The following is a 26,161-nucleotide window of genomic DNA, read 5'->3' as shown; positions in this document are numbered from 1 at the left end:
TATGCAGTGTAATTTTATTAACACTGTAATGAATATATTTAGAAATGGAAATCAAGATAATTTTAACAGACAAGTTTTGTCTGACTGTATTATTAGGAATAAAGAAAAAAAACATAAAAATGAGTAAAACAGTCCATGAATGGTTGAATGGTTGTTTTAACATGCTAAAAATGCTTACTGCCCATCCATCCATCCATCCATCCATCCATCCACCCACCCATCCATCCATCCATCCATCCATCCACCCATCGTTTCTAATTCAGGTAACAAAGGAAGACATCCTCCTCGATGCTCCCCTCTGTTGATGCCGCGGTCCTGTGGGGATGTGAGGCCAGCTGTCAAAGTGCTGTCTTCCATCTGGGCACGCGTACTCGCCCAGGTGTGTGTGTGCCAATCAGCTGCCAAAAATAACCACTCTTCCAAAATAAAAATTGCTTTCTGAAATCAGAAAACCAACACGGGTGCACAGTAATAACAAGAGAGAAAATAAACCCCTTGAAATATATATATAAAAAGAAAAAACCCAAACACCAGTTTGCTCCGGTTTTTCCGTGGTGCCGTGGAAATTTTTCCTCTGTGATGTTTGCACATCGCAGTTTGTACCGCATCCCGTTTTGAAGTGTGCAGCAAATGTTATTCTTGCTGTTGCCTCTGCTGCACAAAAGTGTTGAGTCATCTCTCATTTCTTTAAATTTTCCTTTCAAGCAGCTGGACAGTCTTGTCAGCTCTAGAAGCGGTCTTCATCAGTTGTTTGTAGTCTTTCTGAAGCTCCTTCAAATTTTTTTTTTTTTCTGGACTGTTTCAATTTAAACTTGACCTGCTAATCACTGAAGCATAAAAAGTCTCCTAAAACTCATGGGACGAGCCAGCGTTGTGATGAACACAAACATTTTCTTCATAAGAAGCGTACAAAAATGTAATTACTGATGCCAGAATAAGTGCTCTGGTAAAAAAAAATTAAAATACTTTCCCAGACTTTATCTGCAGTACAAGTTAAAGAAATATCAAAAAACCTTCCAAGTTCATGTTTACTTTTACAGTCTCCACATCTTGTTAGTTGGAGTTACTTTTTTCTTTATTTGAGCTGGATGGCTGGCAGCTACGAGATAATCACCTTCCTCTCTATGCCCTGCAGCGGTGTAAGGCAGGCCTGCAGGCTTCCTGAGCTCCAGCGAGCCTTAGCTGCAACGTGCAGACACTTTACAGTCTTCATCACGTGCACAGAGAAATCCACACGCAAAACCCACACTTACAGACACACACTCTGATAGATGCCCTCATCTCTCTCATACATTTCTCCCTCTTTGGCAGCTGATGGAAAACCATGGAGAGCGGAGGAGCAAGGAGGCAGGTTTGTGTGCATGTTGGGGGTGATGTGACATTTCTGGGCTGACATGAAGCGACACTCTGCCCCCTCGTGCCTGGAGCGAGCTCTCGGGGAAAGACACTGATGGAGGTCTGGGGTCTCCGAGGAGAAGGAGGGGGAGGTTTAACAGTGTGAACAAGAAAAGAAAAGTGTGTGCTGCAGCAGAAACAACCTGCGAACTGAAGTCTTCTCATGCCTTTTAAATGTGCCGGTTTGTTCTTAAATAAATCATGACGAAAACCAAAAAAAAGTAGTTTGTTTTCACCAGGACGGCATTTGAAAAAATATCAAACTAATCGATAGCAAAAAAACACCGAAACCCAACAGCTTGGAAAAACAGATTGATGAAGCTATTGCAGCACAATTTCACCAGTTGAACTGGCAAAACCCTGAAAAAACAAGCATTTAATATACAACTTTATATTATATGAAGCACCTTCCTTGATTATTGTTATTGTGGTAAAGCCCTTGGACTAAATTAATCTTTCATTGCAGTAATTTCACACTAAGTTGAAATATAGTCTGTAATTCGATCACTTATTTACATCTATTCCATCATCTTCCCTAAAAACAGTAACATAAATTTCAGCGAAGAATTTTTAAATAAATTGCTTTTTTAATAAGCGCATCATTGTTTGTAGTAACTAATATTTAGTAACCCATACCTAATTGTTTACCTAATTGTAAATATTTTGTGACAGAGAGGTTTATTCTTTCTGGCACTTTTCAAAAGGGGAAAGATGATTCAGCAAGTCATTCAAATGAAGCAGATCTTTGCTAATCTTCATAAATCATAGCTGCAGGGAAATCACTGCTTTCCTAAACTTGATCATATATGAAGTTAGATCATTTTAATTAGACATTTAGAATAATAAAAACTGAGATAAACAAGACTAGATGACAAGTCTACACAGAGATGAGAATGGTAAGTTAGGTAAAAAAAAAAAAGCAAGCCCCACTGCTCAAGAGCTGCCAGAAAATCAGCTTCTCTATCCTGTCATCACAAACCTAAACATGCAAAGTTTGCTAAGTGACCTGGAGTCAATAAAAGGAGGAATTATTTGGGAAAACACATAAGACACACAATTTAGCACGGTGGGGAATCTAATTCTGTGGGCCTGTTTAATTTCAAAAGGCACTCAGAGCCTTGTTAAAATGTATGGCTTCAAAAAATGTAAGACTGTATAAACCAATCTTGTATGATGGCGGCACCATGAATTAAAAAAAAAAGTCAAAGTTAAATGCACCAAATAAATTTATTGATTTTATGTCTCATAATAATCTTATGTTATTAAACCCAAATGTTTTTGCCATTAAAATAAAGAAAATTGGTTTTGATGTTAAACTGGTTTGGAAAAATAGATACATTTTTTAAAGATTTTTCAGACACTTGGAATATCTAAATTATTATGCCAGTGCTTCTTCTGTGTTTGTAGTTTGCTTTTTGCATAGGTCGTCTTGTGGTCTGTGTAGTTATCATTAGTGACTATCTAGTGCCTCTATTGCATTAGCTTAGCCTTCCCTCCCTTCACAGCTGCAACCGTTAATTACAAACCCAGCATTTACATAACTCTGACTCCTGGGATCTTATAGCTATTCTGCATCTTTCATGAATTCAACCGTTCTGTATGTTTGTTTAATTTTTATTTCTTTCATTAAATGTCATCTTTGTTTTGACCCAGCCTCCTTCCTGTCTGCTGTTGGGTCCTTTTAATATCTTTAAACATAGCAAAATGCTTTGTTAGTATGTCGTTACTAAAAAGAGTATTTTGCCTTTAGCATAGATAACCTGCTATGAGCAAAACATGAAGCTGATTGGTTTAATACGACAGCAGAGGTAACTTGTGCTACGTTCAGGGTATCGTTCGTCTGCACTAAATCCCAAACTTCATTCTGGTTTTCTGCTGCAAAAATCATGCAAATGAAATTGAAGGTGTTGCAATTCAGGAGCTTCTCATCAACAGCTAAAGCCTACAGTGGAATATCTATTTTATTTAAATCCCCCAAACAATCTATGAGTAAAAGAACACATCCCGGGAGGACTTCTGCATCTTCCCCATTTCAATTTAGAGTAGGATCAAAGAAGAAAGCAAGTCATTGAATTTAATTGAGTTTTGAATGAGTCAGAAGCAATAAATAAATAAGAAAATAAGAATGAGTTGACTAAATTATTGAGTGCTGGAAAGTAAGAGGAAGCAGGATCTTCCATATTAACTGAGAGGCTAAAGACAGTAAACAGAAACATAAGTGATTAGCTTAAATTAAACTATCCATCATCATTCGCTGAGCACAGACAAGCCCCAGATAACGTGGAGGTATGCAGAGATGGGAGAAAGTATCTGCCGCTGTCACATGAGAAGGCGATTGGATTTCATGAATGAAGCAGCTGAGGATGCTTCATGCAACACGACTCCCACTCATGTCCCTACACCCCTCACCCCACATCTCTTCACCTCTATCCAGAGTCTGCATAGATATGAGGAGATGTGAGGAAAAAAGAGAAAGCCTGCAGGCTGCTTTGCTGCATCCAACCTTGTGGGTGTATGGAGAAAGAAACATATGGGTATCGTTTACACAAATGGACTGCAGAAATGTTCGACAGCTAGACAAAATATGGAATCTGAGCCACTGAGGGAGAGGAAGACTGTTCTGTGTTTGTGATGTTTGAACACGTGCATTCTGCTGATGAAACAGCCAACATGTCTTACTGGCAAAGAGCATGACTGCAGGGGAAATTATTTCAAATGTGGACAATCTCTTGAGGAGGAGATTGACTGTAGCAGTGAAACAAAACAGATTTGTGTATTTTATTAAGAGCTTTTAACTTGTGTGTAAAGTTCTGATAATTTTTTTTTTGACAAAGTCAGATGGGGGGGGAAAAGGTGACTTGCATCAACTTCATTATACTTACTTATCAAATTTCAACTTCTTCATATTTTTGTGTTTTTCAGGTGCTTTATTGACCTCTTGTGTGCTAGACTACGGTATTAAGAGTCCACTGCACTCTAATACAGTAGACAGACACTACAGACCTCCTCTAAAAACGTTTATATCTGCTTATTTTAACTGTTCAAACACCAAATGCTTTTCAAAATGCATTTATATGCGGAGTGGAAACTGTTTTAGTGCTACTTCTTTCCTTACCTCTACTCCTAAGATAAAGAAACTAATGAAAAATGGGTAACACTTTATTTGACAGGGTGTGTATAAGACTGACATGACACTGTCATAAACATAACATCTGTCATGAAGATGAAGGAGTTTTTATGAATGTCTATGACTGTTGTCATGAAGTGTCATTTGGTAAATAATGACACTTTTTAATGCAACTTTAAAAGTTGCATTAAAAGTCTATTAAAAGTCCTTTTAATGCAATTTCTGTAGCAACTTGTGGTAAAGCTGTGTTTATGACAGTGTCATGTCAGTTTTATACACACCCCGCCAAATAAAGTGTTACCAAAAGATTCATACCACTCCGGGATTGGCTGCTTTGAAAACACGAGAAACAGCTTCCCAAAACAGTTTTTTTTTACTCTCAGAAAAAAGCTGCATAGGTAAATATTTTGCAAATAATTAAAAGTTTTGTTCCACAAAAAAATCCACAAATATATGAATCCACGAATATTAATCCAATAATGGGTCGGAGTCCATAAATCCACAGTAGCTGACTTCAATCTGAAGTCATTAGAGAACATTCATGAACAAAAAGCTGCATAAACGTCTCTGGACACCAGACAGTTCAGGAATATCTCACTGAGAATCTGTCGCAAGAGAACTGATGCTCACAAATGAGATTTTTTTTTATTAAATCACCACTCTACAACACTTTTTGTTGGTTTATCACATCAAATGCCAATAAAATAAATTAAGGTTTGGCATACAAACAGAATGTAAAATATTCTAGAGGTATAAATACTTTTGCTCTTTACGTGATGGTGGCGTATGGTATTGAGCAGCAAGACAGTGGTGAGGTGTGAGGTAGGAATAACAGATGGATTCAAGGTGAGGGTGGGATTGGGATAGCTTTACAAAAATCTTAATCAAATGAAGATAGTTGGTAGTAAAAGTAATGAAAGTGGAGGACATAATGGCTCAATCACACAGCATAAAAAGGTTCATTACCCATTGCTTAGTTTATACGTTGAAAACAATGTTTTTATTATTGCTATTGTCTGCAATGAGAAACAGTTTTACACTGTATTCTTGCAATGTTCACAGAAGTCTGTTTCATTTGAGTTTAATTGAGACAAGGTGTGAAGAAAAAAATAAACAAACCTAAATATGTCATGACCTGCTTTGTTACCTTTAACTATTAAATGAGAAAGACCTAATTTGGTATACAAATATAAAAATAAAACAAGTTTTAAAACAGCCCTCTTTTGATGTAATATAAATGTTCCTAATGTCAGTGAACCCTTCACATCACCTGAGACTGTCAGACTATTGGTCAACACTTTGTATGATTACGCTACAGTTTTATCATTAACAATGCAAATGTGAAATAATGTTAGCATCATCCTATAAACAACAGCAGTTAAAACATTCAAGTTGAATTTTACATGCTTTGGGAAATAGTGTCAGGGGAAAGAAAGACATTAAATGAACAAACTGCAGGTGCATTTATTCGCTGCAGTGTGGTGTTTATTTGGATGAATTTCAGGACGGACAAACAGCAGAGTAAAATATGGTATACTCACTGTATAAGTCCTTATATATCCCAGCTTGGGTATAAAAGAGAAAGGAGATTTGTTTAACCACAGTAAAGGAGATGAGAGCGCAGTTAAACAAGACGTTTTGTTTGTTGGAACAGCACTCTCCACAATTATTGGTGCTCCTGGTAAAGGTGTGCAAAAAGGCCTTGAAATAAAGAACCTTTTATTGCAAGAGCATGATCCCACACTGAACAAGTAAAACAAAAACAAATAAAAAAAATAAAATATAAAATATAAAGTTTATATATATATGCGTGTGTGGGGGTGTGCAGGCGTGTGTGTGTGTACATATATATAGAGTCAGGGGAATAATTCAAAAGATGAAGCAGAGCAAACAACAGTTGATCTGTGAGAAACTGGACAAGGAGGACAAGGATCTTCTATTACTAAAGAGAAATAAAACATGTTTAGTAATCACGTTTTGGCTGCAGAAAAACTAGTTTCTTGGGGTGACCAACTCTCAAGAACAACAATTTATTTGAAAGCCTTTATACATTAATTCACAAGAGGGGCAATTATTGTGGAGAGAACTGTACAACTTATATTTATGATGATTGGTAATAGTAACAATTAGACTACAGGCTATTTTATGGCATAATGATGCTAGTTTACAAAATATGAAAAGCTCAATAAGTTGATTAGAAGACAAAATGATTTCTGTCAAGCTGGATTTTCTGTCTACATTGCAGTTTTGCTGTTCATCGCAGCACTTTTAAACTAAACCTTGGTCTTTGTTGTGACCAACCAGTCTCTAGAAATCCAACTTGGTATTAATCATTAATTCATTAGTTATCTATGATACATGATTTGTTGGGTAATCAATTAATTAATCAAAAATTCAACATACTTTGTTTTTGGGGGGGTTACAGATTGGGGTGTAAACAGCAAAACGGTGTAAGTTTAGTAATGCTATTGCTAACTGCATTAGTGGGTAATATTTCTGCTTGTTACAATAAAGTATACATTTATTCAAAAAACAAAAATGAGAATGAAAATATAATAATGCCCCACAGCTTTATGTTTGTGATTAGTCCGTTGATCTTAGTTAGTTAGTACTAAGGATTAGCATTGGTTTCTTTACAGTATTTTATTCAGTTTTTCTGCCCTAATAAATTAGAAAAATGAATTGAACAAGGTCAGACAAGCATTCTCCATATTTATAAAGAATGCTGAGTCTTCATGCAAAGCAGTTACACTAGGTTAAAAAATAACAAACTTGGAATTTTTTGTTTTTTTGTTTTTTTCCTCTTAGGTTGTTGTAATTTTTGTTATTTTAGCTTCCAAATTGTAAATAAACTAAAACTAAAAGTAATAATACATCAGTTTACCTACGTTTGAGTGAAAACGTAGTCACTTCATATCGACTCAAATTAGAGGCCCTTTTGCACTGCTCAGCCTGGGTTCAAGCTGGGTCAGGTGTTTCTGCACTTAGCACGTAGAGCCCGGTACCACCCCGCTCCCTGGAACCCCGAGGGATCTGGTTCCATTCGGGCCAGTCAGACCTTGCTGGTTTGAAGTCAGGCGTTGATTGGTTCGTTTGCTGTGGAGACTGGTACAGAGACGAGTCATCTTCCAGACTTTTTCAGAGGTCTTGCTAGACTTTAGACTCTAGATGAGGCTCAATGCAAATATAACTGGGCCAGAGCCGCAGTACAGCGGATCCCTGTCAACTGCGGCCACGCCGGCCCTGCAGTGCAAAAGGGCCTTAAAAACAACGTGGTGTTTGCAAATGTAGCATTAATTGCATGTAGCTACTACATAAACAATGGTAATGGGAGTCAATTAGCAACTTTATTGTGCAGGCATAAAATCTCAGGAGGAACCGATGACTGACAAATGATTATATTAACAGGAATAATGGCATGGGGTAGAGAAAGAAATTTTTATTTACTTTGATTCATTTGCATGCCAAAAAGTTTACATTTCCAAGTAGTTTTAGCTGCAGTCAAGGGCTTGAAGGTAAAACATTTGGGATTTTGAACTGGGAAGGACATTTATTTGTCCATTATATGTTTTCATATTAAACAGAGAAGATAGCTTTAGATGTCTACTGTACAGACTCCTTCCAAACCATTGATAAATCTACTGAAATTATTGAACCCCCCCTCAACCTTTCTGCTTAATATTTATTCAGTCAACTGTAAATTCATGAAGTCATGGATCCATCAGCTTCATTTTCCAGTCGGTGTCGGTGATGTCATGTGGTGGCATGATAACTTGTGACCAAACGACCCTTAAGAAGTGTCTAGAAAATGCAAAGCTGACGAAAAGCAGGGGTTCCTACCTTGTTTCTCTTGAAATAGGCTCTGCGACAGGCAGCAAAGCACTTCTCGCTGCAGAAGCTCTTCAGCTCACTCCCCATGCTCAGAGAATAGCGTTTTACGCCGACCTTCTGGCACCAAGCGCACATAATCTGCACATTTAATGTGTCTTCATCTAGACAAAGGGAGAGAAATAACACAGCTAGAAAAAAAATCTATTTTCTCAAAAAATACATTGTAAATGTTGTGAGCTGAGTTGGTAAGAAAATATGCTAAAAAACTGAATTAATCCAGAAGCAGCTGTTGTCGATGATATAGTAGAAGCATATGAACATTAAAACTCTTTAAAGGAATGTAAAAACCAAGCATCAGGTGAAACTGAAGAAGAAAACTGCTGAAAATGTTAACTTGGTGCAAACCAGTAATCTGTGCTGACGCATAAGCAGATCAGCAGAAAAATTAAATGTCAACTCCACTATGCGTGAAACAGAAGTATTTGTTCAAAGGTGTAAAAAAAAACAACTTAAAATGTACACAACAAATTCTGCAGAGTTAAATCAACACTATGCCAAGTCTATTTGGTCCTTTTCAGAATTGGCATTGATTTAACTCTTTCAGAGTTATTTCAACAATAGTTTGAATAGTTACAACTATTTCAAGTGTTAAAATTACTCAATTTTTTGTTTAAATAACTGAAAGAGTTAAATTAACCCCAATTTTGATAAGGACCAAATAGATAGTCGATATGGTGTTGATTTAACTTTGCAGAATGTGCTGTGTAGTACGGAGCCCATAAGGGGACATGGAGAGGAAAAAAAAAGGAAAGAAATCCCGACTTATTATCTCGAGATCCCGACTTATTATCTCGAGATCCCGAGATCCCGACTTATTATCTCGAGATCCCGAGATCCCGACTTATTATCTCGAGATCCCGACTTATTATCCCGACTTATTATCTCAAGATCCCGACTTATTATCTCGAGATCCTGACTTATTATCTCGAGATCCCGACTTATTATCCCGACTTATTATCTCGAGATCCCGAGATCCCGACTTATTATCTCGAGATCCCGACTTATTATCCCGACTTATTATCTCGAGATCCCGACTTATTATCTCGAGATCCCGACTTATTATCTCGAGATCCCGACTTATTATCCCGACTTATTATCTCGAGATCCCGAGATCCCGACTTATTATCTCGAGATCCCGACTTATTATCCCGACTTATTATCTCGAGATCCCGACTTATTATCTCGAGATCCCGACTTATTATCTCGAGATCCCGACTTATTATCTCGAGATCCCGCGACATTTCTGAAAAATCGCGAGTTACTTTTTTTGGGGGGAAAGGCATGTTTTTATGCGGTAAACGTGGGGGAGTGTGTCTACATTGATTATGGAGGACGACTTATATCATTTTCTGCGGTCCAGAGATGTCCCAGAGGAGGATATCATGCACATGCAATTTAGCGTACATCCATCGGTAACCGTGAAGCTGTCCAGAGGACTGTAGCTGGTTATTAATGAATTCTACCAAAACTGCCAAGTCGGAAAAGGACTTGCGCCGAATGAATCCCCGCGCTCTGAAAACTCTCTTCAGATGTCTCTCACTAATACTAAATCCATGTCTGCTGTCAAGCACTGATTTAATGTGTTTATACTCAAGCCCAAGCTCGAAATAAAAATCTATATATCTACCCCATGGGTGGGTGTCCTCCATCACTGTGATTAGGTCGTTATGTACTGATGTCGGGATCTCGAGATAATAAGTCGGGATAATAAGTCGGGATCTCGAGATAATAAGTCGGGATTTCTTTCCTTTTTTTTTCTCTCCATGTCCCCTTAGGGGCTCCGTAGTACGGTTTTATGAAAACAATGAAAGATGTAAAAATTTGAAACATCTGATAATGTACCAAATTCTCATGGCCCATTTTAAGTGTGTTTGGTGTTTGACTCAGTCAGTCTTCAAAGTCAGCAAGCTCTGTAAATGATTTGAAGACTTTGAGATCACTTAAAAGTTATTAATAAAACCTATTCAGTTATTTCTATATGATGTGGGGAAAAAACACATTGATAAGAAAGTCTTCTTCACAGTTCCTCCAATCCTAGCCTGTTAAACAGTTAATCCAAATAAAAAGTCTTCAGTGTCTGGGTTGCAAATTATTTTAAAAGCCCCTTGGTGATAGTGAAAGGCCTCTTCTGTGGTAAACTGTGACTCCTGATTATGAGCTTTGGGCTTTTAGTGCAGTTGCCGCTGAAATGAGAGAGATCCTCCAATATTCCCTCTAGCATCTCCCAATTATCACATTATGACTGTGCGTGGGTGAGGGTGGGAAGGATGAGGCCCCATTAGTATTTCACCTCGTGTCACCTCTTTATCACTGCTGGAAGGGCTTTTCACCTCTTCTGGAGCTTAATGGATCTACAGGGCCATCCGATTTTAAGTAAAGACTAACTCACAATTAGGGGGAAAAACTCTCTTGGGCCCTAAAAACGGCAAACGAGACTCAGTCTGCATTTCCTCTTTTTTCTTCTCTCATTCATATAATCAATATCCACTGCGAGTATTACTGAGACAAGGGCTAGGGTCAAGAAAAAGCTTAGCGTTTTTAAAGAACAGAATGAGTGAAAGGATACTGCATGGGACCAAAACTAATGTAAAATTACTAAATCTTTCTTGATGTATTTATAAAAAGGGAGATGCTTGCCCCTCCTAGGAAGCTCTCATAACACTCAGGCGGACAGTTATCACTGTAATTATGCAGCCTCCCGACTAGATGCCACCATCATTCTCCATACCTGCACCTCAAAACAGCCTTTGTGGGATTTCAGTGGAGCACATGAATTATTCAGAGTGTGTGTGGATAGGTTGGAGGGGGGTGAGATGAGTTGAAGAAGGTGTCAGCCTGGTAGTTAACTGGTACCAGGCTTTAAGTGGGGCCGCACCATCTGTTTTCCTGCCTGGGCAGGGCCAGTGGGGACTCGTCTTGGGCGCTGCCAAGGCGGCACACTCCCTCCGTCGGAGTGTATCAGCCTCCTGTCCACAGCAGACACGAGGGATAATGAAGCCCCCTGTCAGGCCACGGAGCGCTGACATTTCCTCTGAGAGTTGATGGGGTAATACTGGCACCTGGGCAGCTGGTGGAAAACAAGGTGTACAGCAGGTATCGAGCTCGTTAGCTGGCCGTCTCTGGCTGATATGGAGGCCAAACTTTTCACACTGTATAAACATTTGTGTCAATGTCGATATCACTTTCGTTTGTATGGTTTTCTGTTAAACAAATGGAAAATTCGAGCTGGGTTTTGAATATTCCTTTAACATTTGAGGTATTAGAACATTCTCTAATAGTTTAGGAGTTACAGTATATCTGAGAAGGTTAGATCACCTCAGATGGTTCATGATGACATAAAACAAATTGCAATATCTTTCAAATAGGATGCGACTGAAAAGGACCTTTAAAAACCAACAATTAGATATTCAAATTAGCAATACATGATTTCTGTCATCATTTCAAAGTAGGGCATTTCAGTTTAAGTTTAATTAATACCAGTAAAGACTGAGAAGAAACATTAGTTTGGGCATAAATAGGAAAGCGGATTTGAATACCATCAGCAAACAATGTAAAGGAATTCTGCACTTCCTAAAAGGAAATGAGTATTTTGAAAACAAGCTGGGGCCAAAACTGGAAGCTGGAGGAACTCCACATTAAAGTGGTGTTGCTGATCACTTACATGTGGAGTTCCTCAGGGTTGAATTCTAGGCCCTGTCTTGTTTTCATGAACTGAGAAATTCCTTCTGTTTAAATAAGACATGAAACACTAGTTTCAAGTTCTCAATCCATGCAATGTTTCTGCTTTATTAGCAAAATACTAAACAGATCTGATTGTGACCATTGTCTTTTATTAATGGCAAATCTGTAAGATTGTTCTGGTCTTTTTAATCTCTTTTATCTTCAACTCGTATTGTTTAAGTATGTTTCAGTGAGAAAATGCCTAAAGAAAAATAGAAGGAGGCATTCATGTGCCAATACCTGCAGGGGGCTTGATAAGCGGTGGAGGGATCATAGGAACCACTATTGGCATGTTTCCATGCTCCTTGGTGCTGGGCGTGGAGGTGGATGGAGTGCTGGATGGCTCGGCGACTCCATTTCTTGAGTTTGGCAAGGACAGGGAGCTATTGGCTCTGTCTGGAGCGCCTTCACTGCTCTCTGTCGAACCTGGGATTTTTGGCAACGAGTTTTCTGTACAGATAAAGGGTTCAAACAATTTAAGGATTTTCATGACCAACAGATGCGTCCACTCACTGCAAATGCTTGTTGTAACGCACAGGTGTCAAACTCCAGTCCTCAAGGGCCGCTGTCCTGCAGTTTTTAGATGTGCCACAGGTACAAAACACTGGAGTGAAATGGCTTAATTACCTCCTCCTTGTGTAGATCAGTTCTCCAGAGCCTTAATGACCTAATTATTCTGTTCAGGTGTGGTGCAGCAGAGGCACATCTAAAAGTTGCAGGACAGTGGCCCTTGAGGACTGGAGTTTGACACCCCTGTTGTAACGTAACATCCTAAGTTTGAGAATGTCAGAAAACAGAAAAACATTTTTTCTGTTTCAAAATAATCCAAGCGGTCCGAGCAGTTTGCAACTTTTGCGTGTTACCCAATCATACAATTTAAAACTCTCACTCTGATTACGATTTGTGTTTGTGAAGCTACATCTGAATGAACCATAAGAGTATGGGGAAAATGTATTTTGAACAAAGACCTCAAGCTGATTGAAATGATGAAAAAATATCTGCAAATCTCTATGAAGTGAAGTTGTTTTATGTGGGCCAAAATCAAACAGTAAATGACTTCATGAGAGTTTCTGCTCTTAAAAGTGGTTCTATGTCATTCTGAACCATTGAGTGTACTTAAATTTTTTCACAAACATCAACAGGCTGGAGCATTAGAATTTTCGAATTATGTGAAACCCAACAATTGAGAGCAGGTGCGCGTTCTTTTTAGCGCAACTTTTACACCATTCCTCATGTGTCCTCAGCTTTTGTCAGTGAGTGTAGTTGTAAAAGTGTATAGTTAGGAGGTAAAAACACTGGTTCAAGTTGTTATTAATAAACATCACAGTGACGTGCGGTGAGGTTCATAGCTGGTGAGGCACTGACGTCATCAGAATCAGATTTGCAAATAGATGCATAGATTGACAGCAGTTTACAGGTTATGTTTCACTTCTGCATCCTTACACATACAAACTGTAGCTCACAAAACACACATTTCCTTAAAAAACAAAACAAAATAAATGTACTGTCTTACCTGCTTCGATTGAAAGTCCACTTGAGAAAACTTTTTTAGTGTTGTAATGTAGTCATCCATGTCGAAAGTCGGGATAAGCGAGAGGAAAAAAATCACTATCTCTATTATAATCTATCGCTGCACTTGACTTGCTTCCCGAATCGTTTAGCCTAGCTCGCTGTCACTTACTCGGCAGTTGAGGAGTGAACAAGACGAACGTCTGGGATCTTGAGCGCCCCCTGCCATGAGGCAAGAGAACTGCCTGCCTCACCTCGAACCTGTTCTCTGCCGTTTATAATCGCTCATTACACGAAACACGTTACACAAACACAGTTGGTGACAAAAAGCACTGTACATTATATACATAAGCTAAATTATTGGAAATAAGTTCACATATTAAATTTGTTTAAACCATTTTATTGACGCCGTACAGCAACAGGCTCTCTCCGCTTAGCAGCCAGCGCAGAGCCAGGGGTTGCGCAATCCAAGGTGAGGCAGAGCTCGCTGCTGCCTCACCGGCATCGCTTCCAAGCATTTGAATGGGAAAATAAGAAAATTCAGCGATTTTGAACAAATAAAAATCGAAATTGGTGAAGCTACATGAAAAATAAATATTTTTTAGTACAAACCACCGGATGAATATAACAATTTAAATTACTTTATGATTATATATTTTCTTTCTTTCCATGATGGCTGGTGAGGCACTGCCTCACCTGCCTCCCCTGACCGCACGTCACTGAAACATCATGAGGTTTAGATCTTATAAAATAAACAGGTATTGACAGAGAAAATTACTTAATAAGAGATGCTGCAAAATTCAAACTTTGAATTTCAAACCAATGATTACAAAACCACAGCATGCAGCAAAGAGTTATCCATTAGAGTAAGCTGAATGTGAGACTTGCCTTTGAGTGCTGAGATGTGCTGCGGCATCTCTCCAATCTCCAGGTTATCGGCGTCCCTTAGCTCCACCTTGTCGTAGCCGTACCAACCCAGCAACTCATTCATGGTATTCTCTGCAAAACTCTGTAGCACAAACAGACAGGGGACAAAAATACTTATTAAAAAAAAAACATACAATAAGGACTCAGGCTTCCTTAATGTTGAATTACAGTACTATCAAAGTTATTGCCTATCTAATGTGTTTTATGTTTTTGGCATCTTACTATTAGATATTTCTCATCATAAAACTAGCCTTATTATCAGAAAAAGGTCATGTGAGTCATAAAAAGCATTTGAAAGCATTAAGAAGGTAATACCCTCTCTTATTAAATTATGAATTAAATGTGATTAACTACATTTTCAGTTCAGCAAAATTTTCACTTAAGCAAAACTAAAAAATACCAACTAAATAAACAGAAACTAAGCAGAAGAGGAGGAACAAGAAGCTAGAAACTATAGCATAAAGTCACTGTTGATTAAAACAATAAATCTGTTGCTTAGGTTAAGGTAAGTATCACCTTTTGGGTTGAAAAAGACCATCGTAATTTGAGCTGACATTTTTGCCCAGATGTCCAAACACATATTTTAAAACCCATGCAGGTGAAACACTAAAGTATTTCTTTCACAACACAGTGATTAAGCGCTTTAGTTCAGAGCCATAATGTGGTTAATGCATGTGGTTCATCATCAGCATACGTCTGTCTCTCAGCTGGAACATTTCCAGAAGCATCTGTTCAATGAAGTGTTACTGCAGTACAAGATTCAGCCTTTATTTGGCTATAAAACATGAAAATGTTCCTTGTGAGAATAAATCTATTGGGTCATCACAAAAATATTAGTCCCAGGTCAGGAAATGATCAGTAGAGCAAATGTTGTTATAAGAGCAAATCTGGTCAAAATTAGTTATGAACATGTTTCTGGTTTCTGTAGGTTGCAAGAGTAAGTACTGTGCAGTCTTTCACCTACAGTTAAAAATTTATCTAGCTGTAAACTGTAGCCCAAAAGTAGGAAAATTTGTGTTTGGGTGACATAGCAATAAATCAAATGTGTTTATTTCGCTTTAAAAATGCCGTATTTATAATACAATGCATTTATGGATAACGTGACAGGGTAGATTATGTGATGTGCTCTAAATGCTCTCTTCCAGCTTTTGGTAGAGGCAGTGTGATGATGTGGGGCAGCATCTTCATCACTGGACAAATAAGTTTTTTTCAGTGATGAAGATGCCTAATCAAAATTAGATTGCAACCAGTAGCAACCAGTAGCAACCGTTCACTCAGAGAGACTGAACATTAACACCTACAGTATATGTCAATGCTCACCCCACAGAGTGAGGTTCATCAGACTAACTACAGAGTGAGTGGAGAGGTTGGGCTGAACACCTCTAGTCCTGACCCACTGAACACACTTGGAACCCTATAAGGTTTGAAACTTATCTAGTTTTTAACCCTTCATGTCCTAAATTAAAAATCTCTGCCTGGATATTTTTTGCTTATTTTAATTGTACTCAGTTTTTTAAATGTCTTGTGAGTAAATATATTTGCCCAAATATCCATAATAACTGGAACTTTCAATATCTAGCAAGTTATTTTTACAATTTACCGCCTATTAAGAGAGTGGCTCTCAGATTAATTTCACTCTCTGGTATAGCAGGGGCAAAATTACAGTAATAACCCGATATTGGCTGGAAAGCGCAACGTCTCCCCTTTCAGAAACTGTTGGAATTAAAACTAAAGAGCAATGTGTGTTTTGAAGAGTTACCTATAAGTTATTCAATTTTAAGAAACTAACTTCTAAGTTCCAAGAAAACATCCTGCAAGTTTCAGAAAGTAACCTGAAAGTAGAGCCATGTTATGCAACTTGAGCCATGAAGAAGTTGTGTTGTTATTTTTCAATAAATAAGAAATAACTAAATTTAACTTAAATTTTCGGCTAACATTAGCTTAAAGCTCAAATACAATGAAATGTATTTGAGCTTGCAGACTCCACCTAATTATGTTAAATGTGTACAAATGAATTAGTTTGTTCAGAATGAAAATGACATCAGCCCACTAACTTAAAAAATACTTAATCAAAGATAATGCAAAATTATGTGGCTTAAAAGGAATTCAAGCAGAGACCTCAAAGAATAAACTGTGCATATCTGAGACACCAGGAGGAGCAGAGACCTGCTTCATCTCATCTTATATAAAAGTTCTTGTTATTCCAGGAAGAATTCAGTGAAAGAGATGGGAGGGTACCACAAATGAGGACTGACAGGAGTTATTGATCACTCTGTCATGAAATACCACTGTGGAAAGATGGGCAGTGGGAAGATGTAGGAAATTAACTGTGGCACAATTCTTGTCAATGACAGATTACAGAAAGCATCATGCTGTTTGTTCAGTGTGATCTGATCCGATTCCACACAAATTTGTGAGTTTTCTCCACCTGGATTGTGTGAAACATTATGAGCTTTTCCTAAACGTTTTCTGTTTAAAGATTGGTTGGAGTGATCACAGTTATTGAAGAATATTATATTCAATTCTGATAAAAAAGTCTTAATATTGTTGACATTTAGCAAAATACAAATAACTCTGATAATCCTAATGGATCTAAAACAAGGAAGTTTTTGTCTCATTCCATGTCAGACGGTGCAAAAAAAAGAGACTATTTTTGTTTTTCCACAGAGAATGTAATGATTTCTGCTGTAACAGTACAAGGACATCCTATTCACAGAAGTTAAAATCAACTCCAGTTACTAATAATATTATCATTCTGCAAGCTTTATGAAAAAGGTGTTTGAAGGTGTGAAGGCTGCTAACGAGGACAGCTCCAGTAACAACACTCCTCCTCAGATAATGATGAATGACAGCAGTGCTCTTTCTGCCTTAAGCTTCCCGGAAGTCAGATTGATTTTCACAAGTCAAAGTTTGGTTGTGACAGCTACCAACACAACATCGCTGTCATTCGCAGAAACATTGTATGAGGATATCTTTGGAATAGCAAGAGGCAAATGGATTTATTTTGGTTGTTATGCCAAGTGCCATGAAAAAGTAAAATTGCATTTTGTGACTTTATAGCCACAGACTTTATTAGGACTGAATTTGACAAACCTACAGTAGTGTGTATTTGTTGAGAGGAAACAAATATATATAAATCATTTTCAATTCTTTTATACAAATAAAGGCTAACAAGCCTGAAAACCATGTATTCTGTTTTTCCACTTCAATGTGCTGCTTCAAGGTTCAATGATTTTCCAACGTGACTATAACACAAAATAGTTTTTGTAGTGGCTAATTATGTTTTATTGTCTATTAACTTGGTCACAATCAAAGTTAAACAGAAAATGTGAAAATATGTTTCCACCAGAGGCTGTTAAATAACAAAGCTAAAAGGAGCAAAGCACACGGGCAGAAAATTGTCCAGCAGTAAAGGTGAAACCTTAAGAGGAGAAAATCCACCTATTGTAGAAAGGAGTCGGAGCATAACCTGCACCTAAATGTACTCTAGAGTAAAACGGATATAAGCCGTAAGGTAACCACACAAGGAAGACAAAAACACAGCATCTCTGTGTGTCTCCCCTTCCTTCCTGCCAACCTGTTCTCTCTGCCACCCTACTACTTTGAGAAAGTACGAGTGTTATTAAGAGTGCAACCCAATCCTTGTTGGCGACTCATCAAAGCAGTTGCACCAACTTCTTGGCTGTGGGTGCACAGAGGCAAAAGAGGCACAGAGGTAACTACAGATGTATGTAAAGAGGAGGCATAATAGCCTTTAATCTACATAAATGGCTAAAATGCTAATTTAATATAATTATAACAAGTGCAAGTGCTTTAAAATGCACTTGCACTTGTTACAGAAGATATTTCTGCTCTTTTGTGACAGATGAGCCCATAGATTTGTTTCCTAGATTAAAACCTCCAGCGCGGAGATGCTGAGAACAAAAACAAAGACGGATGGATGAAATTCACATTGTAAGAAAGAAGATAGCTATTATTTACTACTAGAAGTTTCTAAATGCTCATGTGTTCCAGCATCTTTCAGAAATCAGGTGTTGACCAACATGTAGAAAAGTTTTCATCAAAAATCCCCAAATCAAAGCAAGGCACTAAAATGAAACATGTGGCCCCAAAAACCACAGTGAAAAACTCTCACAGCTTTGCCTTATTTAAAAGAGAAGTTCTCCTGTCTTTCCCATTTTGAAGAGTGGCTAAGAGAAATTTGCCTGAGTCTCACATCCTACTTATACCTCAGAGAAACATAAAGTTATGGACTTCTAAATAAATGTTTCCAGACATGTTGTCACATGAAAGAGCTAAATAAAACAAAAAAAAAACTTTCACTCCTCTTGAATTGTTTTCATTTCGCTAAAAATAATATTTCTTCACATGCAGTTTTTGTAACATATGAATCAATTTCCTTAAATCTGTCTGGGTTTTTCTGAAGTTTGTAATACAAGATTGTGCAATAAATGTTAAAGTTTTTATTGTTTATTTTCAAAGGGTTAAAAAAAATCACAGATATTTCTTGACAAAATAAAAATCAGGGCAATCTGACCCAAGTCTATAAGACTCCCACGCATGTGAAATGGTTGTGTTAGGAAAACCATTTTAAAACAAGTTCACTATAATGTTCTGGATAATTAGAAGTGTGTTAATTTCATAGTACAGATACTTTTATTACAGACGCAGCTCAAACACTGATACTTCTCAGTCATATTTTCAGAAACTTGTGTGATATAAATACATAAAATTCTGCTTCAACAAGCTTCTCCTTTGTTTCCCTTCAGTCAGACCCAAACATAGCCAGCAGGGCTTGTGGTGATGATGATGGTGGGAAACCGACACCTTGCGGTAGGAAACCAGAGCAGGTTACAGAACACTGTGATAAAATTCCAGAATCCACACGCCAACTTTCCCCCGTCGCTTCCCCCTGGTTTCCACTCCCCTGCCGCCTCTCCCTCTCCTCTGCTTTCATTCCCCTCTACTTTTCTTGATACTTGATCCAGCAGGGACGCTCAAGTTACAGTTTTTACAGCTTAGCCAGCCTGGCTCTGTATACATTCCTTTCTCCCCTTGTTCCTCAGCCCACTTCTCGGCCTTTCCGATCCCCTACATGCCCACTCCTTCTGCTCTGCAACTTCTCACTGGGGCTTATTTTACCCGTGCAGCCAGATGAAGGAAACTCTGTCAGACTGTTTGCTTTGTTGGGGACGTATTCGTCCTCAAAGGGCACATTGTGAATCAGTGTGTTTCTCTAGATTTGGTCAGATATATTTAAATTGCGAGAAGGAAGCAAACCTGACCTGTGTTTTGGTTTTAGTAAAGGAGCATCAAAGCTTTCTTCAGAAAATCAATGCAATAAAATTCACTAAAAGGATTGAGGCAGAATCCTGCTGTAATGGACATTGGGTTTATCACCCAGTTTATTAGAACTGATCCATGTTCACAAGGTTACCCTTTATTTCCAAGTGTGTTCGATTCACTACCATCACGCTACAGTATTTTTAGCCTCTGGATGGATGAAGAACCAAACTGCAGCCTCACAAGCTACGAAAACAAAAACACTGCAAAGCAAATGAAGCTTTACCTCATTATTATTTTAACATATTATTCCCTGCCAGTGATTTAATAAAACAGCTATTTAAATTCCATTAGTTGCAAAAGAAACGATGTCAGTAGCAATACATAATAAAGTTGTCTGAAATGAACAGGCTATGTTTCCTAAACTTAAAGATGACTTTTATTTTCATACAAATTCCTTCAAAATGATTATATATTTTTCCTTTAATGAACTTACTTCAATTTAAAATTAATTTTCTGGAATTTACAGGGTTATTTCTTGAACTTCTGCTTAACTTTTCAATAATATAGGAACTATACTAAACTTGAAGGATATTTTCCAGAACTTACAGGTCACTTTGTCGGTTTTAGGATTTACGTTCCAAGATTTAAAGACATTACTTTTGGAACTTACATGATGCTTTCTAGAAACCTGGAAGTTACTTTGTTTGAAGTTACCAGGAACTCTTCTTGAACCTATAAACAATTTGCCTGAAATATACGAGTTACTTTCTTGCAACTTTCAATGTTATTTTTAGAAATTAGGGGATATTTTCCTTGAACTTGCGAGTTAATTTTTTAAATGTACAGGTTATGTTTCATCAACTTACAGGCAACTTTCCAGAGCGTAAAGTGTGCTGTTGTGGGATTCCGATGTTGTGTTTTTAAAACTTACAAGAGACTTTCCTGGAACTTACTGGTTACATTTCCACAATTTACAGCTTATTTTCCCTCACCTTACAGAGAAACTTTTATCAAAACCTAAAGGGGACTTGCTAAATATCTGAAAGTACCTCTAAGCTTGCTAAAGTTTACAGTGGGGCTTTTCTGAAATATTCAAGTGACTTTTAGATTATTTTCCCAGTAATCACATTCAATTTTCTAGCAGATTAGACACTTTTTTTTACAATTTACAAATGAATCTACGTTTCAGAAGAAAACAGGTGACATATCAGTGCAGAACAGCCCTCCATCTTTTGTCTATACACATTTTTGAGTTCAAATTCAGGATGTTTTTCTAGCATCAGTTCACAATCTATTCAGTTCAACCATAGAGACAGGTGAATCAATTACACACATTCCAAAAATAATGTAGTCAAGTTCAGTTTATTATGTAAACTGGAAAAAAGTTTTCTATTTGGAAACACGGCCAAGTGTATCAAAGGACTGATTTTGCACCAATCAAATGAATGAATGAGGATGGGATTATTTTGGTTGGATGAGAACATTATAACAATTCCTGACATTACCCATTTTTGTTTCACATGAGACTTTTATCAAATGCAATACTTTTTAGGTAGGAAGCTAAAACGGGAGATTTTGTGAGAATATTTCATAAGTTATTTCAGCAGATGACATAGTTAAATGATATTTAATCTAAAAACAAAGCTATTTAATCAAGCTCTTTAAAATAAGATTGAAAGAAGGTTGCATATTATTATTTTATGGATTATATTTGCCATTTATTTAAATAAGTCAAGCAAGTTTTTAACTGAAAGCCAGAAAGAAATTTTTTTATTTTTTTAATCTAACTTCAGATTTTTCACCCAGCCAGTTTCACTTATGATTCTATGTAAAACAATATGCTAGATTTAAGATTCATACAGTGGCTCTCAAAAGTTAATAACCCCCAGTTACAATGTCAGGTTCTTGTGATATAAGAAAATTGCTTTTAATAATTAATTTAAAGTATTTTTTCACCTTTAATGTGTGAACACTGTCGCAATTCAGGATGTGGGATTCCCACCAAAGAAGACTGGATACTGAAATTGACTCAAAGTTTCCTCAACACAATATTAACATATGGATAATGCACAACCTTGTAATTGTACCTTTTTTATTCTTTATATTTTCTCTTTCCTGACTGATCGATTTTTGGGTTTTTTTAGCTGAATCATAAAGGCCCAGGGACTTACCCTTCTATTGCACTCCATAAAAGTTTGAAATGTTTTAATATGGTCTTTTTCTCTTTACAAAAATATGGTAATTAGACAGAGAGACAGCAAATGATTGAAACCTTGATCCAAGTCACAGTAAAAAGCAACAGACAAAATAGCTCAGATCAAATAAACAAAATCTAAAAGTATTTTATTTATTCAAAGGGACAATAACGACTGACGCATTTAAGGTGACGTAAACTACGATCGGGATATTTTAAACAAACATTTTCAGTTTAAAATGCAGAGGCTAATTTGCATAATATTTCTAAAATGAAATCTGTGCAAAATGTCAAAAGAAATCGTTTTATTGCAAAAAGTGAATCTCAAAACAAATACTAGCAAAAACTAAGTTCTCTTTTTATTATGAAGTTGTATATTGAGGAGTCAAGAAGAGAAAATAACCAACATTTGAGGGTTAAGTTTTAAGGAAACTAAAATAAAAAACCCCAGAAAAGACCAGACATTTAGTCTTAGAGAAGAATTATCCTTTGTTTTGTTTCCTGCTCCTGAAACTTGATCAAACACATTTCAAAAGAAAATGTGAAGAAAATGAGGCCAAGATTCATCAAATTATCTGAAAAAAATCCAAACAGACTTGACACCTGATGACAAATTGTATCGCTTCAATCAAATAAGATGCTTAACTGACATGTCACAGCTTCAAAACACATCATAAAACATGTCAGTCGACTGAATTTTGAATGATTACTTGCGTCGTAAAAAAAAAATCTATCATTTAACAGCCGAAGAAAATGCAAACCTGTGAACTTCATCTCTGAGTGACGACTGGCATCATGCAATCATATGGTCAGTGTGAGGAATCATTATCAGTTTGACTTCTGTTTTATTCCCAGCATGATGAATCTGTAACAATGACAAAACTGGGAGGGAAAAAAATGGGAGCTGTGCCCCAAGCTGACCTCCATGCGCCAAAAAAAAAAAAATCAGCTCATGAATATTTTGTTCATTTTAAACACTTCACCCATAAGGAAAGAAAAGAGAGCCTGCCCTCTGGCACCCGTCCCGTTGCAACCGTTCTTTCTGTAATCAGCAACGAAAACATCAGAGCTGGAAAAGGGGAGGGAGTGAGTAAGCAAGTAAGAAAAATAAATAAATGGATCAGATGATGGATAAGTATGGAGGGGGTGTTGGATGGATTTTATTTAATTTATTTATAGATGTCCTTTTTGTGCATCTGTTTTTATTTTGCACTCCACATATGCAGATACATCACAATAAATTTGCATATTATTGGTTGATTTATTTTAATTATGATGTTAAGGTTTGAGGTCTGTGTGGCAACCCTAACTCTAACATGCTCCTTGTGGCTGGTGAATCTCTATAAAACTCCTAAACTGAGTTTGGTTTACAATCCAGTTTTTCCTTCCACTCAACTTCCCATTAATATGCCTGATAATAGAACTCTGTCAACAGCCAATCTCTTTGGTAATTACTTTTTGTGCCTTACTCCTGAAGATGTATGTTGGACAACATTAAAGTAAGCAGTTGTCCCCATCATTATGTATGGGGACAACATACATAATGCGGTCCTGTTATAGTCAGCACTGATCTGACTATAACAAGTTAGTCCTGTATACAAAATTATTTTTCAGTCATTTTTATTCTAAATAAACCCTTAAAATATATAAATTTCTATATGAGGCTTATAAGCACCACCTATTATCCACTTGCATCCTTCCTCTCTCATCATAATCAGATTTTATTCCACAAAATAATCATTTTATCATCAAAAAAAATAAAAGATATACGCAGATATTTAAACATGTTTTCCAGCTTGAGGCACTGCAATTGTGAGATGTATGCATTTTGACAGAAGGGGTCAAAAACAAAACATCCTCACTGTGAATGAAACGAAGAGTATTTGTTCCTGTTTTAACAGTACCAGAAAATGAGCAGTGATACATGCGCTTTGGGAACGACACACACACACACACACACACACACACACACACACACACACACACGCACGCAAACACACATGAAAACCATTTAATCTCGCAGCCAAAATATGATGAAATGAAAACACATCACTGCATTTATTCTTGATGTGATCACCTGCTCATCCATCCCCAACAACAGTGGAAACACTGGCTGCTCCTGCGTCTCCAGCCAAATGTGTACAAACAATGAGGGGATGCAGACAAAGCGGGTTGCCTCTGCACACACACATGCACACACATAAATACCAGGAACATTTTCATGCTCCACAATGAACCGCATGGAGCTCAAATATCCCAGCGTGCACCGAGTCAAAGAACACAAACCACTGAAAGAAACAACGCGTGGCTCAATGTGAGGAAAAAGGGGAGAGGCCGAACACAATGTGCTCTCCTCGACAGAGCGCGTAAAGAGGCGCACATCTGGATCACACGCCTCTGGGCAGCTGCTCAACACTCTCACAGACGCACGCACGCACACACGAAATAATGCAAACCCACGCAGAGCTCCAAAAGCATCACGGATAGACTAGTGTTTACCTCAAATTGATCTCTTAATTATGCACATTGGCTGCGCTAACTAGTTCCTGTATGTGTACGATAGTATTAATAGTAATAGTAGACGGACTGTTGACGCCTTCACTGACGCACTGGATTTTCCATTTACTCCAGGATGAGCCATGAAAAGCAGGGCGCACAAACGGCGTGATTATGACAGGCGGAATTACCCCCTCAGAGTATCCCTTCAACTTAAGAGTGAAAGTGAAGCAGTGACCGTGTGCCGCATCCATTGTGTGAGGCTGCAGAGCCTCCCATTTCAGTACATGAAAAAAAAATAATAATAATAATAAAAATGCACAAACATCCTAAATTAAAGTTTGGTTATTGTGTAGCAAACTGCACAAAGGTGCAGCCAAAATCCTCCTCTGAGGGACAGCTATTGCTCTAACACAGACACACTCCACGCGTAATCTCATGCAGCTTGGCACACAGCCTCTTTACCTTCATCTCTTCATTTATCTCCCTTTTCACCGGGTGCGCTGGCTTGCGGCTTCTTTTATTTTCCGGAGGTCTGCCCTCTTTTTCCATTTCTGCCATGTTTTCTCTGTGATACTTCTGTCAATATTTGCGGTGAGGAGGGGAGCGGAGGAGGAGGGGGCGTGTGTGAGAGAGAGCGAGAGGACAGAAGCGGCGGCAGCTGTTTACAGCCGCCACACGCCGGAGGTCCTGCGGCTCTTCAGCGACCCGAGTGACGCCGGGGATCCCGCCGAGGGTTCGCGGTGCCCGGCCGAGTCAGCCATCTTCTGCGCCGTATCCTCCGCGGTCCGTGCGCCGGTGCTGAGCCGCCTCTGTGAGTCAAAGGAGAGGTTGAGTGAGGGGAGAAAACGAGACAGGGGGAGGGGCGTCGGCTGAAACATTATATGACGCGCTGATGATCAGAGGTAGGCTATTTCTTCTCGCTTTCCAGTGGAGCGCAATCAGAGCGGGCCCTATCCAAACAGGTGCGCACACGCACACCACTCAGCAAGACACTTGAGCAGAGTCTGCTGCTGTCATTTTAAAACAACAAACGTCACGTTCAGAGCGCTTAAGGTCATCCATTGTAACTTCAGCTGGATCAAAGTCCCTTTTAACTTTTAACTAATGTACAAGAACTTACTAATATTAGAGAGAGAGGCGCAAAAAATTGTAAACCTTTATTCAAGGTTAAAATAAAGTTTCCTATTGTGTTTCTCTACATCCACGGCTCCTAGACTGAGGTCCAGATGTATCTCAATACATTAGAATATTAAAGAAAGGTTGAGAAATTCTGCTAAACTTGTAAAATTGTAGATCAATTACACACATGGGGATATATTTCAGCCTTGATTGCCACTAACAGATATTCAGAAAACCCTAAATTCTCAGTACATTTTAATGTTGTAAAAGACCAATAAAGCCTATTTAATGGTAGATAGAAAATAAAGCATAAATAAATCCAGAAATGTCAGACTATCAAAAAGTATTTAACTGTACTACACAGTATAAACTCAGCTGTGGCTCCTTTACAATAATTATTGCATCAATGCAGCACGGCATGAAGATGTTAGGGAAGGTCAGGTTGCTTAATAGCAATATTTAGCTTTTTTAGGTATCCATTTAGTTCTGCTGGA

General features: G+C 37.9%; 1 protein-coding gene across 5 annotated transcripts in view; it reads right to left on the bottom strand.

Moving 5' to 3' along the window:
- Positions 1 to 25,359, bottom strand: part of sobpa (sine oculis binding protein homolog (Drosophila) a) — a 45,340-nt gene extending 19,981 nt beyond the window's left edge. For 2 of the 5 annotated variants that reach the window (XM_028001024.1, XM_028001026.1), the window contains exons 1-6: positions 25,011 to 25,359; positions 14,531 to 14,651; positions 12,374 to 12,583; positions 11,289 to 11,480; positions 8,363 to 8,514; positions 6,064 to 6,087 (exon numbers count right to left, since the gene is read on the bottom strand). In XM_028001024.1, coding sequence (XP_027856825.1) covers positions 6,064 to 6,087; positions 8,363 to 8,514; positions 11,289 to 11,480; positions 12,374 to 12,583; positions 14,531 to 14,651; positions 25,011 to 25,106 — 795 coding nt within the window. In that variant the 5' untranslated portion in view covers positions 25,107 to 25,359. The remainder of the gene's footprint in view (positions 1 to 6,063; positions 6,088 to 8,362; positions 8,515 to 11,288; positions 11,481 to 12,373; positions 12,584 to 14,530; positions 14,652 to 25,010) is intronic. The other 3 variants (XM_028001025.1, XM_028001027.1, XM_028001028.1) reach the window with 2 other exon arrangements.
- Positions 25,360 to 26,161: the final 802 nt, after the last annotated feature.

This window comes from Xiphophorus couchianus, chromosome 19 (genome assembly GCF_001444195.1).
Source record: "Xiphophorus couchianus chromosome 19, X_couchianus-1.0, whole genome shotgun sequence".
Classification (NCBI taxonomy): domain Eukaryota; kingdom Metazoa; phylum Chordata; class Actinopteri; order Cyprinodontiformes; family Poeciliidae; genus Xiphophorus; species Xiphophorus couchianus.
Note: the sequence above shows the minus strand (reverse complement) of the source record. Positions and strands in the feature narration are given on the sequence as shown.